The sequence below is a fragment of the Lutzomyia longipalpis genome, chromosome 1 (assembly GCF_024334085.1).
Source record: "Lutzomyia longipalpis isolate SR_M1_2022 chromosome 1, ASM2433408v1".
NCBI lineage: Eukaryota > Metazoa > Arthropoda > Insecta > Diptera > Psychodidae > Lutzomyia > Lutzomyia longipalpis.
Genome location: NC_074707.1, coordinates 32,258,416 through 32,272,365, shown reverse-complemented (window position 1 = coordinate 32,272,365; position 13,950 = coordinate 32,258,416). Strand labels below are relative to the sequence as shown.

The following is a 13,950-nucleotide window of genomic DNA, read 5'->3' as shown; positions in this document are numbered from 1 at the left end:
CAATGAAAACAGAAAAATATACAAAATGTGAATGGAACGGTAAGAAACAAAGCAAGGGGGTGATCTTGAATGAATGTGGTGTACTCTTTCTCATTAAAAGTACCTATTTATTTAATTTATCTCAACATTTTAACCTTTGGGGGATTGATGATTATACCCTCAAAATTTAACCTTAATTTAGCTGTGATTCTTTCGAAGAAAAGAATAGCACAGCTTCTGTGTACCACCTAAAATGCAATGTTGTCCGATCGGGCTCAAACTTGGTATGAGCACGAATTAGGGTCCCAACATTCCAAAAAACGTATGCTCCAAAAAACTTTTCCGGCCGTCCGTCCGTCGTATAAGGCTTAATTGCAAGAGAACGGTAATAGATAGAGACTTGCGGTAAACGGCAAAGTTTAAAAGTCGACTGGAAGACGTCCGATTATGACGTCAAATTTTACCCCCCACCCCCGCGTCCGCCATTTTAAAACACCCCTAAACTTTGTTTTCGCTATATCTCAGTCCCTGTAATAGCTAAAAATCTGAAATTTTGATATGTTGTAGGGGCCATCAAGACCTTTCCAACGATACCTCATTTTTGAAAATCGGTCAAGCCGTTTAGCCAATATGGCCGTTTAAACTTTTCATCGAAAATCGGCCATAACTCGAGAACGGCTTGACCGATTTTGATCAACTTGGACTCAAATGAAAGCTCTCAACAAGCTCTACAACTCTCTAGAACATCGAAAGTTTCAAAAATGACCGCTAGGGGGCCAAAAAGTAAAAACAAAATTTTCGATGAGTTTTCGATGAATATCTCGAAAACTGTACGATAGATTTTGATGTAATTTTAGTATGTTATAGCTGACTATATTATCTAGCTTCATGCCAAAAATGAAGAAAATCTATGTTGCCGTTCTCGAGATATAGCCTTCCAAAGTTGGCATGTCATATCTCGGGTTCTACAAGTCCGATCTTGATCAACTCAAGCGCAAATGAAAGGTTTCGTGAAGCCCTACAAATATCTAGAACATTACAATTTCGAGAAATGACCGCAAGAGGCGCTAAAGTCAATATTTTGCATATCCAAAATTTTTAAGTCTAAATATCTCAAAAACTGTACTATGCATTTCGTTAAAATTTCAGTATGTTATAGCTGAGGTCAAGACCTTTCCAACGATAGGTCATTTAAGAAAATCTATGGAGCCGTTCAGGAGATACATATAAGGGTTTTAACTTTTTATTTAATTAACACGTAAATTCTTAGGCGCCCCGCGAAGCGGGGCGCCTTATATATAAGGTATATGAATATAAATGCAGAGTAAAATATAACGGTAAAATATAAATATATATAGTTGCATGTTTAATTAGTACGCTAACTATTTGGCGCCCCGCGAAGCGGGGCGCCTTATATATAAGGTATATAAATATATATGTAAATGCAAAGTAAAATATAACGGTAAAATATATATATAGCTGCAAAGTATAGATTAAGCAGAAAAGGGAATGTACATGGTAAGTTTCACTTACGGGCTGTGATTCTTCCTTCAGAGGCCAAATTAAATATATGTAAATGCAAAGTCTAATAGATAGCTGCAAAGTATGGATTAATCAGAAAAGGGAATGTACTGGTAAGTTTCACTTACGGGCTGTGATTCTTCCTTCAGAGGTCAGTCTAAGTGTGATATTTGATATAAGTTTGGTGGTGCAAACTCTGGGGAAGGATGACTCGCGCCATGAATCACAGCCAATGCGCGAGTTAGCCTTCCCCAAGAGTTTGCAACACCAAACTTATATCAAATATCACACTTAGACTGACCTCTGAAGGAAGAATCACAGCCCGTAAGTGAAACTTACCAGTATTTCTCTTACAAAGAAAATTCTTTTTACAAGTTTTCGAAAACTTTGAAGCAATTGAAATTCCCAAAACACAGAGGTAAAAATTTATCGCGAAATGTAAAATAGATTTTAATTCCATGACGATTTTTAAAAAAGTCGAATTAGCTACGGTGACCAGCAAAATCTTCCGGGGTTAACCGCCTTAACATATTCTGGGACCATCGAACGTCTTAATACTTCCACTGCTTTCACTGAAAAGACTGTAAATAATCATTTTTATACGTCAGTAATAAATTATGTAGCCTTACCCGGATTACCCGGCCGGCAAACATTGAGAATTTTTATTAACTCGTATATTTTGCAAGATATTGATTTACTGACTGGCTCCATTTTAAATGGCTTTTTAAGAAAAAGAAAAGGAAATGTAAGACCTATTGTAATGTGAGGTTCCTGAGTTTCTTTTAAAAAGGCTTTTAAATTTGTAGTTCGAATTTTCTACCACGCGCAATGACACAATCTCCGGCTGTATTTTTTTTTTGCAAAATTACACATTGAAATGAAAATTAATATTAAGGATTGGCCTTGTGGCTTGAAAAGGCTGGGGCCGTAAAGCTTTAAAATAAAAAAATAAAAAATAAAAATATTAAGGATGATGATGAGATTGACTTCAGAATTATAAGCATCCTAATTCTATGTGAAAACTATGCTAGCCTAAAAGTCATATTTTTTGCTATTTTTTAGTCGCAAAATAACCTTCATACCTTCGCTGTGACATTGCTTACGCTGTAAAAAGTTTTTAGACTCCACAAGCCTTTTCCATTTTCAATCCAAATTCTGGTAAAAAATAACGAAAAAAAATGTCAGTAAATGTCCAGCCGGGTAAACTTTTTCTACATGATTAACTATTTTAATACAAGACCGCGTAAAAATCGCAAAAAAAAACAATTTAGAAGATTTTAGTAAAATTTTTAAAATACGAATTGAAATAAGTAGGTACACCACATTCTCAATGATACTTCCCTTGACGAATATTAAGCTGTGCTATGCCGAAAAAAATAATAATTCAGTGAACCCTTTGTGAATCCCTCTTCCATACACTCTATGTACTCTCTTTTCTGCACTAAATGCTTTTCTTCTGTGGCGGATGAGGATGATGTTTTGTTGAGCTGCCTTCAAGCATTTTTCCCCCCATTAAAGTGCATTCTGTGAGAGAATTTCCCTCGGAGCGTTCCCGAAAAAAGAAGAAGGGAAAAGTATTTTGTGAATCAACCCTCTCGGGGGTCGTCTGAAAATTCATGCAGTAATGTGGTGCTTTTGTGAGGCAGGAGTGGTGATGAATTTGATGGAATGACGTGAGTATTATATATTCCGAAAAAATAATAATAATTATGAAGCGAGGGTGCGTTCACTGAGGTCTGTATATTTTTTTTTGTCATTTAATGAACAATGGTGAGCCTGAACCGCCTGAGCACAAAGAGGAATAAATGTTTTTCTTTCCCATTATTTCTTCCCATTTTGTGAATTTTAATTTATTTCCAGAAAAAAAAAAGATTTTAGAAATGCCTTTTCAGCTCATGTGTGAGATGATCATCCTTTGCTGATTTTTCTGAGATTTATATCGTTATCAAAATGAAAGGTGTTTGAGCGAGATTTCAAAAGAAAATGCATTAATTTGGTATTAATCGAAAAATGCGTGAATGGACGAGCGTATTTTGCACAAATTTGTACTTTAAGGATGGAGAGAAAGCGCATCTCAATGAGAAAAGACTGTTTACCGTATTTAACGACATATAAGCCATACTGAATTTCTTAAATTTGTTTTTTGAAGAAGTAAAATCCAGATTTATGCACAAAAAGAATAAATAAATGGCTTTTATGTCGTTAAATAAGTTATTTGAAAATTTCCAGGAGTTTTCTTTGAATTTTTGGCGACCAAAACTGTACTGATTACTGACTGTGATGAATAAAGAGGCAATTTAATTAAAAATAATGTGAGTTTTATTAATGGGCAAGGATTAAGGGTGCGAAAGAAGAAATATGTTCTCATGCCAACATAATCCACGCTGAAAGGTATGTATATGTGTGTCATTTATTAAAGGGTTTGCCGAAAAACACTCCAATGATAAATTATAATGTTCATTAACCCTCTGATTGCCGGGATCTCATTGGTAGCTACTGCCCAATGAGAAAACACATAAAATAGAAGGAATTGAATGCACGAAAACAGGTAAGTTAAGGGTTGAAATTTTATTTATTTTTCCCAAAATTATTAACCTTTTGTACGCTGAAAGCACGTACTCACGCGTATTTTCCATGGGGTAAATGATAGACCGGCGCCGTGTCATTTGGGGAAGTGTAAAACGAGTACCTGCGAAAAATCGTGTACTTTGGGGAAGTGTAGGGTCAAAAAGAAATCGCAGGTAGGCAGTCCTTCAGGACCGTGTCTTTTGAGTAACTATCGCTTATCATAGTGTCTTTTGAGGAAGTGTGGATTAATTTCGCAGGTAACTACTTCTTAAGTAACATGATGTTTTTGTTAAAATCATTACGTACTTAAATCTTAAAAATCTTAAATCTTTAAATTGTGCGCGAAAAATCAATGAAACCTCGGGAAGCCCCGTTGGTCAAAAATTTATTTTTGGTCGATATTTATTGACAAAAATTCTAAAAGAAGACGCTAACGACACAACGTTTAAGTTAAGACAAAGGGAAATGGGAGTCCCTGCTAAGACACGAAGAATGACATACATTAACTTAGACGACAAGATAGACAAAATTGTAGAACAATTCGGACAAGACAGAAATGTGGATATTTGTATGACGGCTCTGGCCGAGATTGTAAAGAAAAATTTTTAAGTGTCCGTGGCCGCAAAATAAATGCTGTATGATAAAAGAAATTGTCTGTTGTAATTTTGTGAGCCCTAATCACCAAAAACCAGTATTGCTGATTTTTGCATTGATAAAAATTCCCAAAAAAAGCTTGGGAGCTCATACAACAACAAAAAAACAGCAATACTGGTTTTTGGTGATTAAGGCTTACGAATTTGTAACAAAGAATTTCAGTCATTCCACAGCCATGGAGGAGAGTGTTAAAGCCAACATTGAGCTCGTCGAGAAGAAAATGGAGAAGATCAACGCGAGTTATCGCCTGACTTATCGAGAACTTATGGTGCAGAAAAAGGCTGTTGTGAGGCAGTATATGAGGGCTGCTGTAGACGTTGATAGAGCCCTTGATGCTATCAATAAAGATACCACAGCTTCCAAGATGGGTAAATAGATTCTTCTTAAAATGTGGAGACCCTAATTCGTGTTCATACCAAGTTTGAACCCGATCGGACAACATTGCATTTTAGGTGGTACACAGAAGCTGTGCTATTCATTTCTTCGAAAGAATCACAGCTAAAAAATAAAGAAAATAGAAAGAACAAATTGGCTGAAGTAAAACAACAGATTTTTCATTTTTTTTTTGCTTCTGTAAAATTAATCCCAAACTTATACTTCCCCAAATGACACTATGATAAGCGATAGTTACTCAAAAGACATGGTCCTGAGGGACTGCCTACCTGTGATTTCTTTTTGACCCTACACTTCCCCAAAGTACACGAATTTTTGCAGGTACCCGAATGACACTTCCCCAAACGACACACCACCTGATAGACCCCGTAGACTTTTCGCAAAATAAGCAAATTAATTTTTAAATTGATTTTTTGATGAAAATAATTAAAAATTAGAACAATAAACGAATAAATTTGACCGTTACACCAATTTTTGAATTCTCACTTTATACATTTTTGTTAATAACTTTTCTTATAATACTCAGATCGGCCTGAAATTTTTACAAAATCTTCTTAGATAATCAAGGAACTTATTTCCATAAGATTGGTTCTTTTGCTATAAGAATTAGGTCGTAATAGCTCGCAATATATCTCTAGGGTCCGTCACGTACCCCTCATGGCAATGAAAAGGTTAAAATGTTTAAAAACAAGAAAATCAAATAAAAAAATTCAAAACTGCCAGCTTTACTGAAATTCAGCCAAACAGTTTTTTTTTAAAAAAAAAAAAAGAAAAGTCAAAACCTTATTAAAGACTGAACAGTATTTTGCCCTAACAGGGTTAAAAGCACACGACTGGAAATTCAAAATGTCCGTATAACGACAATGGCATGTTTCACATAACGAACTGGAAGAAAACTTTGCAGTTTCCCAAGAATTTATTATGGAAGTGCGAGGTGTGTGATGTTTGTTTTCATTAATGAATTTTGCTGCGAAATCTCATTAAAAATCGCCAATTAACCACCCTAGTTTGTAAAGTATATCCCATATTTCGTGTTTAATAAGTATTCCACCCGAAAGACTGTCTAGGTGTAGTGAAAAGTTATGTGGAAAAACTTGCCGAACTACACAGTGGATGTGACCCATGATGAATAACATGGCCGTTGTTGACAACACAAGAGCTATTTTTGCCCCATGTTAATTAATTGCATTTATTCGATTAATTGGTTGTGATGTAAACAAATTGTTGTGGTCACATAGCACGTGAGTATTGTGAGCAGTTAACAATTGAGACATCACGGGTGGATTTTGATGTTTCCTTTTGGGAAATTTCATTAGAAGAATCAAAAGGAATTTTCCGTGCAAACAATGGAGCTTGCTGCTGTCAAAGAGTGTATCCAATCGATGGCGGAAACAAAGAGCCGCCCCTGATTTGTCTGAGAATTCTTTTCTAAATCCTCGCAAAATACATAGAATTACATTCAGTTACTGACCAGTGTTGAGGGTAGTCTTTGAAAAAAATATTCAGACTTTATTGAACAGAATTTATTTCTGTGTGCTACACAGTAAAAGGAACCCCCGAAAAAAAGTTGGTTTAGAACTTCCAAAGTGGTAGGAAAATTGTGAGCAAAAAACTACCCGGATGTGAATATATATGACAAAATTGGAGCAGTTGTGTAGCAGAATGACATCCGTCCTGCATCACTTTTTCATTGTGGCACTCTGGTCATTATTTGCATACAACACTCATGCTGTATCGTCGTCACTCCTTACCCAGGATATTGCAGCCCAGTATACACTCCCACCGAATGCTAGCTACTTCACCCACTTATCCTACGACAGACGGAGGTCGGTGCTCTATGCCGGCGGCACAAATCGTATTTTTCAGTTCAACAAGAATCTGGGCCTTCTGGGGGAGTCTGTGACTGGCCCCAAGCTCGATAGCCCCCAATGCCACACGGGCGGATGTCCTGATGATGTAGAAACAGTTGAGACGAATAATCACAATAAAATTCTCATTGTAAATGAGGTCGGGGACTCTCTCATTGCGTGCGGAAGTGTCCGACAGGGTGCCTGTGAAATCTACAATCTCAAAAATTTCCCCTCTTCACGGGAAGACATAGAAATTCCACTGGCAGCCAACGAGGAGTATGCATCCACATTTGCCTTCATTGGGCCATCGAGGTGAGTTTGCAATGCAATTTAATAATGATTTGTAACTAAACAACCCTTTTTTGTACAAACAGATACACTTCGTGGAAAAAGGAGGATATCCTGTACGTGGGCACAACTTTCACTAACGTCGGTGATTACCGACACGATGTTCCAGCAATTTCTTCGCGAAAATTAAATGATCTCAACTACGCCGAGTTCAGTATACAGCAGTCAAATATAAATATCGATGTTAAATACAGGGATCACTTTCTCGTAAACTACGTCTACGGATTCAACTCCTCGGACTATGCATACTTTGCGGTGGTACAGAAGAAAAGTCACCTAGCAGAGGAGAATGGTTTCATTACTCGACTTGCACGGATCTGCGTTAATGATCCCAACTACGATAGCTACACAGAAGTAACGATTCTCTGTAGGGTCGACAATGTTAACTACAACATCCTGCGTGATGCCAAAGTTACGGTAGCAGGACAACGGCTGGCACAGGAGATGGGCATTAAGAGAGATGATAGTGTTCTCGTAGCAGTCTTCTCACCATCGCGGGAAATCACCAATGAACCACAAGAAAATTCCGCAATGTGCATTTACAGCCTCAAAGAAATTGAGGAAATGTTTACGGAGAATATACACATGTGCTTCAATGGAACGCTAAAGGATCGTAATTTAGGATATATTTCGGGAACGATTAATGATGGCAAATGCCCAATGGTAGGATCCATTGGAAATGTGCATGATTTCTGTTCTGTTGGATTAAAGATAAGTGGCGTGGCGCCAATTACAGCGAGAGCTATTTTCAATTTTCCAAATGAATCCATCACATCAATCACAACGGCTATTACAGGACCCCACACAGTTGCCTTTTTGGGGACAACAGATGGATTCATAAAGAAAGTTTGGCTTTCAGGACCAGTGGCGGGACAATATGAAAAGATAGAGGTTGACAGAGGAAGTAAAATCCTTCCAGATACAATGGTTTCACCAAGGCATGACTTCCTCTATGTCCTCTCGTCGAAGAAAATTACCAAACTTCGCGTGGAACACTGTGGAATCTATACAGATTGCTCAAAGTGCCTTGAATCGAGGGATCCATTCTGTGGATGGTGCTCCCTTGAGAAGAGGTGTACAGTGAGGAGTGCCTGCCAAAAAGACACATCCGCTTCGAGATGGCTGGCCTTGGGCAATGGTCAACAGTGTATTGATTTCGAGATGGTGCAACCGGAAAAGATACCCATAGATGAAATGACAACAGTTCATTTAACCATTCGCACCCTTCCGGAACTTCCATTCAACGCTAAGTACAAATGTGTCTTCGGGAATTCCACGCCAATCGATGCAATTGTTACGGAGAATGGACTGAAATGCCAGACACCGCCTTACAAATATCGGCCACAGATTGAGCCCCGAGAGGACCATGTCCTCGTTCCGCTCAGTGTGAGATCATCAGAAACCAATAAGGATTTTGTATCACGGAATTTTGCCTTCTTTGACTGTTCACGCCATGAAACGTGCAAGTCGTGTGTTAAAAGCGAATGGGGTTGCAATTGGTGCATATACGACAATGTATGCGTTCACAATGCAACAACATGTCGCACTGCCATTACGAATGCGGTTATTAAGCACGAACTCGCATGTCCTAGACTGAAGCAGAGACTCAAGAATGAAACCATCTACCTCCCAATTCGTGTTGCTAAGGAAATAAGACTCGAGGTGGAGAACCTCCCACGACCCCAGAGTGGTCACGTGGGATTCACGTGCACGGTAACAATTGAAGGAGCAAACATGGGACTACCTGCACGTGTCGAAGCTAACAAGTATATCGTGTGTGAAAAGACAGTATATTCATATGAGGCAAAGACTAATGAGTATGTGGCTACAGTTGAAGTGAAATGGAACCGAGTGCATCACATTGATACTACAAAAGTTGTCCTTTACAAATGCGATGTCTTGGGATCGCATAGAGAGCACGCTGACTGCAGTCTCTGTGTTACACGAAATCCCAAGTACCAATGCGCCTGGTGTGGAGACAAATGCGTATACAATGAGACATGTGATTGGGGACAATCAACCACCGAATGCCCAAGACCTAGGATTGATATTATAAAACCATTGAGTGGCCCTATTGAGGGTGGAACACTCATTACAATCGAGGGGAGTAATTTGGGTGTCAGAAGAGAGGATGTTATGGATAAAATCAGAATTGGGGATGTGCCATGCGAACTAGTTAATTATGAGATATCCGTGAAGATTGAATGCCGAACTGGTAGTGTTAGCTACGAACTGACTGCTCCAGTTAAAGTTGGCAATGATGCTGGTTATACGGAATCAAGTGTGCAGTATCACTACAAAGATATTCAACTTCTAGGTTTAACTCCGACTATTGGCCCCCAAAGTGGAGGAACGAAGCTTTCCATAATTGGTAAATATCTCAATGTTGGGTCCAGCATAATGGCATATCTTGATGACTATGTCTGTGAAATAAATATCACACAAGCTTCTTCCGGTCGATTGACTTGCATAACGTCAGCAGCTAGAGGGCAGGATCACATTAAAACCCTCACTCTGGTGATTGATGGTGCCAATCGTACATTAGCTTGTCGATCGAATCACAATTACGATGAAATCTGTAGTGTTTTCAACTATACCCAAGATCCAAGAATAATGCAGATAAAGCCCCTAAAAAGCTTTGTTAGTGGCGGTCGAATGGTTACCGTACACGGGACGAATCTCGATGCAATTCAGAAGCCCGAAATTGAAGTTTATGCAAACGACGAGCGAGTCAATAAGTCTACATGTTTTGTAATAAGTTCTCATCAAATGGAGTGCCCATCTCCGTCAGTTAATGGAAAATTTAGTGCTCTCAAAATGAGTGTGTCAACTTCAGATGGCAATGGCACCAAGAGGCACAAGAGGAACAATGTGGAATCCCTCTTCACTACTATTGGCTATTATTCATCATCTGCTCTGCCAGGAAATGGAGGTGATGTTGCAGCGGCATTAAAGAAAGAGACTCAACTTAGTTTACAAATTCGCTTCGTGATGGACAATGTGCAATCAGTGAGAGATCTCAATAAGCATTTTCCAAGTCTAAGAAGTACATTAGTGTACGTTGAGGATCCAAAATTCCACACATTCCCCGCGAATGGGGTGAAATTGTACAAGGGTGAGTCTCTTGTGATTGAAGGAGATAATCTGAATATAGCAAGCGATGAATCCGATGTAAATGTTACAATTGGGACGATGCAGTGCAATGTTACAAGCTTAGCACTTACACAGCTTGTGTGCATTCCTCCGGAGCAACAGCCAGCGGGTACGGATGAAAATGGCATTGAAACAAGCAATGATTTGCCTTTAGTAGTTGTGAGGGTGGGTAGGAGTTTGAGATTCCCCATTGGGCACCTGAAGTATGATCTCATGAAACCCTATGTTCTTTCAACGGCTATGATTGTAATTACAATCACAATTCTCATTGTTGTGGTTCTACTTATTATCGTACTAATTGTCTATCGCCGAAAAAGTACTCAAGCTGAGAGGGAATATAAGAGGATTCAAATACAAATGGACACCCTTGAAAGCAATGTAAGGATGGAATGTAAGCAAGCATTCGCCGAACTACAAACTGATATGACGGATATCACGGCAGACTTGGAAAATGCGGGAATCCCAACTCTGGATCATGTCAATTATATTATGAAAGTCTTCTTTCCCGGTGTTACTGATCATCCAATTTTGAATGCTCCAAAAGTACGAATGAATACGCCTCATACAAACTACGACGCTGCAATGTTGCAGTTCGAACAGCTCATCAACAACAAATACTTTTTGCTGATGTTTATCGAAACCCTCGAATCACAAAAGACTTTCAACATACGCGATAAAGTTAATGTAGCTTCCCTACTAATGATTGTCCTTATGAATAAGATGCCATATGCAACGGATATCCTTAAGTGTCTCCTACTGAGACTCATTGATAAGTCTGTAACTTCGAAACATCCACAGCTAATGCTACGTAGAACAGACAGTGTTGTTGAGAAGATGCTGACTAACTACATGGCTCTGTGTATGTATGACTACCTTAAGGAATGTGCAGGATCTTCGCTCTTCCTCCTTTTCAAAGCCATAAAGCACCAGATCGAGAAGGGACTGGTGGATGCAATCACGCACGATGCGAGATATTCTTTGTCAGAAGAGAAGCTCCTGCGTGAACAAATAGAGCATCATGTGGTAACACTTCACATTGTTCAGGATGATCTGGATGAGAAAGTGCACTGCAAAGTGCTCGATTGTGATACAATCACTCAGGTCAAGTCAAAAATTCTCGATGCTCTGTTCAAGAATACAGCATTTTCGATGCGACCATCAGTGCATGAAATTGACTTGGAGTGGCGTCATGGACGAGGTGGCCACTTGACGCTTCAAGATGAAGATCTTACGACAAAGACACACAATGGGTGGAAAAGACTTAACACACTCGCACACTATGGGGTCAAAGAATCCGCTGTAATGTCACTGATTGCACGACAGAATGAGAACTACAATAAGCAGCAGCCATACCTCAACTGCTTCTACATTAATAACACACAATCCCACATTATTATAAATGCCGATATTGATTCGGAACTCCATCCGCCTAGGGTGTATCACCTGGTGAAGCCACTAATGAATGATCATCAGCTGAATGTGAAGAATGCCCATCTTTCAACCCTCGAAAGGACACACAAGGCCATACCTGAAATTTTCCTTACAAGATTGCTGGCAACAAAGGGAACAATTCAGAAGTTTGTAGATGATTTCTTTGCCACCATTCTCAATGTTAACGAAGAGCTCCCACCTGCTGTAAAGTGGCTCTTTGATCTCCTAGACGAAGCCGCACGGAGGCATGGAATCTCAGATCCAGAAGTTGTGCACGCGTGGAAATCCAATTCACTGCCATTGCGATTCTGGGTGAATTTTATCAAAAATCCCGATTTTATTTTCGACATTGACAAAACACCCACAGTCGATGCGAGTCTTAGTGTAATTGCCCAAACATTCATGGATGCCTGTTCGACAACTGAACACCGTCTTGGTAAGGATTCCCCATCAAATAAACTCCTCTTCGCCAAAGACATCCCGCAGTATCGTGAAATGGTGAAAGTGTTTTATCGGGAAGTTGGACGATTGCCACAGATAAGTGATCAAGAGATGGGAACTGCAATGCAGGAGTTGTCTGTGCAGCAAAATGATGAATTTGATACAATAGCTGCCCTGAAGGAGCTCTATATTTATGTAACAAAGTACCGTGATCAAATACTAGATACACTCGATATGGACCCATATTGCAAGAAGATGCATTTGGCTCATAAATTGGAAAATGTTGCCTGCACACTTGAGGGTGAGTCAAATAATTATTCTAAATTAAATGTTCTGTAAATGGAGAGATGATGGATCATTACTTTTAATTATGTAGAAGAAAATCGGAATTTAAAACGATTTCATGGACTCATGCTTATAAATTTAATACGTGATATGAATTCATAATCAAATGAAGGCAATTTGTTTATGCAGTTTTGATTCATGTGGTATAGTTGAATAAAAATTATAATTTAAATTTAATCTAAATGTTTGAATTTTCCATTAAAGTTTTATCAATTTAGATTCATTGAAACGTTGTCGCTATAAACCAAAAATATATCTTCTATTCGCAATCATTGAAAAGCTTGTTGATTGTGTTGATTCAATCAAATGGGGAATTTTTCAAACAACTTCAAATGCGTAATAAAAAGTTTTAAGTAAATGATACCCAAAATATACAAGAATGTGCTCAAATTTGAATATTAATTTATCATTTTCTAAATTGAACTCTTATCGGCAGCCGGACTATCGAGTCTCCCGAGGCCACATTAACGTTCAGTTGGAAGTCTTCCGCGAATTGATCTCAACCGAATGAGGCAACTTGGCAGCATCAATTGCAGAAAATACGCAACTCTTAAGAATTCAATGGTGACAATGGGACAGTGCAACGATTCCGGCGAAGCGTCCACATCTCGAAGATGACAACAGACATTTCACAAGTAATAAGGATGTTGTCCATAACAATAAGTTGAGAAAACAAAAGAACACCAAGGACGTGAAAAATGTTTAAATCACATTTAAAATAATGATTTGAATATCATTACGATTGATGCTGTTTGTTTTTCTTTAAATAAAAAAAATACTGAATGCGGCGAAGGAGGTAAACACACAATTTACAGATTACATTTAGATTACATTATAAATCTAATTTACAATTACAATCAACTATTGATAGTTAACATTGATATGTATATTATATTAGTATACTACACACATGGAGAGATTGCTTTTTAAGGAAGAAAAAATGACGCATTTTCGTTTGGATACAGTGAATGAAAATCAGTACTTAATAGATAAATTGTATGAAATGCATTTATCGTAAATTTATTGCCCAGGGGCCTGACAAAGTCCCTTCTTACCCGAACTCAGCAAATTAATGGCGGACGATTTGCAGAAAAATTCTGCTATCATTCAACAGCGCCATCTATTGGTTAGCACCGCCGAAATTTTAACATAACCTCAAAATTTGTTTACATTTCCACTAAATCGTCCGGAATCGAGAATATTTAATTAATTTATTTAGTTTTAAATTATTTTATCGTCCCCAAGTGATAAAGACCGGTAATTTGAG

General features: G+C 38.3%; 2 protein-coding genes across 2 annotated transcripts in view; one reads left to right on the top strand and one right to left on the bottom strand.

Moving 5' to 3' along the window:
• The window catches only part of LOC129786104 (protein AAR2 homolog), a 211,345-nt gene that overhangs the window by 30,731 nt on the left and 166,664 nt on the right, over nt 1-13,950 (bottom strand). The gene's annotated exons all lie outside the window — the stretch shown is intronic.
• LOC129785941 (plexin-B) lies at nt 6,016-13,705 on the top strand. The gene is made up of 3 exons (XM_055820610.1): nt 6,016-7,277; nt 7,340-12,639; nt 13,120-13,705. Exons 1-3 carry the CDS (start codon nt 6,748-6,750, stop codon nt 13,149-13,151), a joined length of 5,862 nt encoding a protein of 1,953 aa, XP_055676585.1. The 5' UTR covers nt 6,016-6,747; the 3' UTR covers nt 13,152-13,705.

Bases quoted from the DNA above. Each gene is read 5' to 3' on its own strand.
- LOC129785941 (XM_055820610.1), top strand. From the start codon at position 6,748: ATGACAAAATTGGAGCAGTTGTGTAGCAGAATGACATCCGTCCTGCAT. The intron at 7,278-7,339 runs GTGAGTTTGCAA...TTGTACAAACAG, and splicing joins GCCTTCATTGGGCCATCGAG to ATACACTTCGTGGAAAAAGG. The intron at 12,640-13,119 runs GTGAGTCAAATA...TCTTATCGGCAG, and splicing joins TGTTGCCTGCACACTTGAGG to CCGGACTATCGAGTCTCCCG.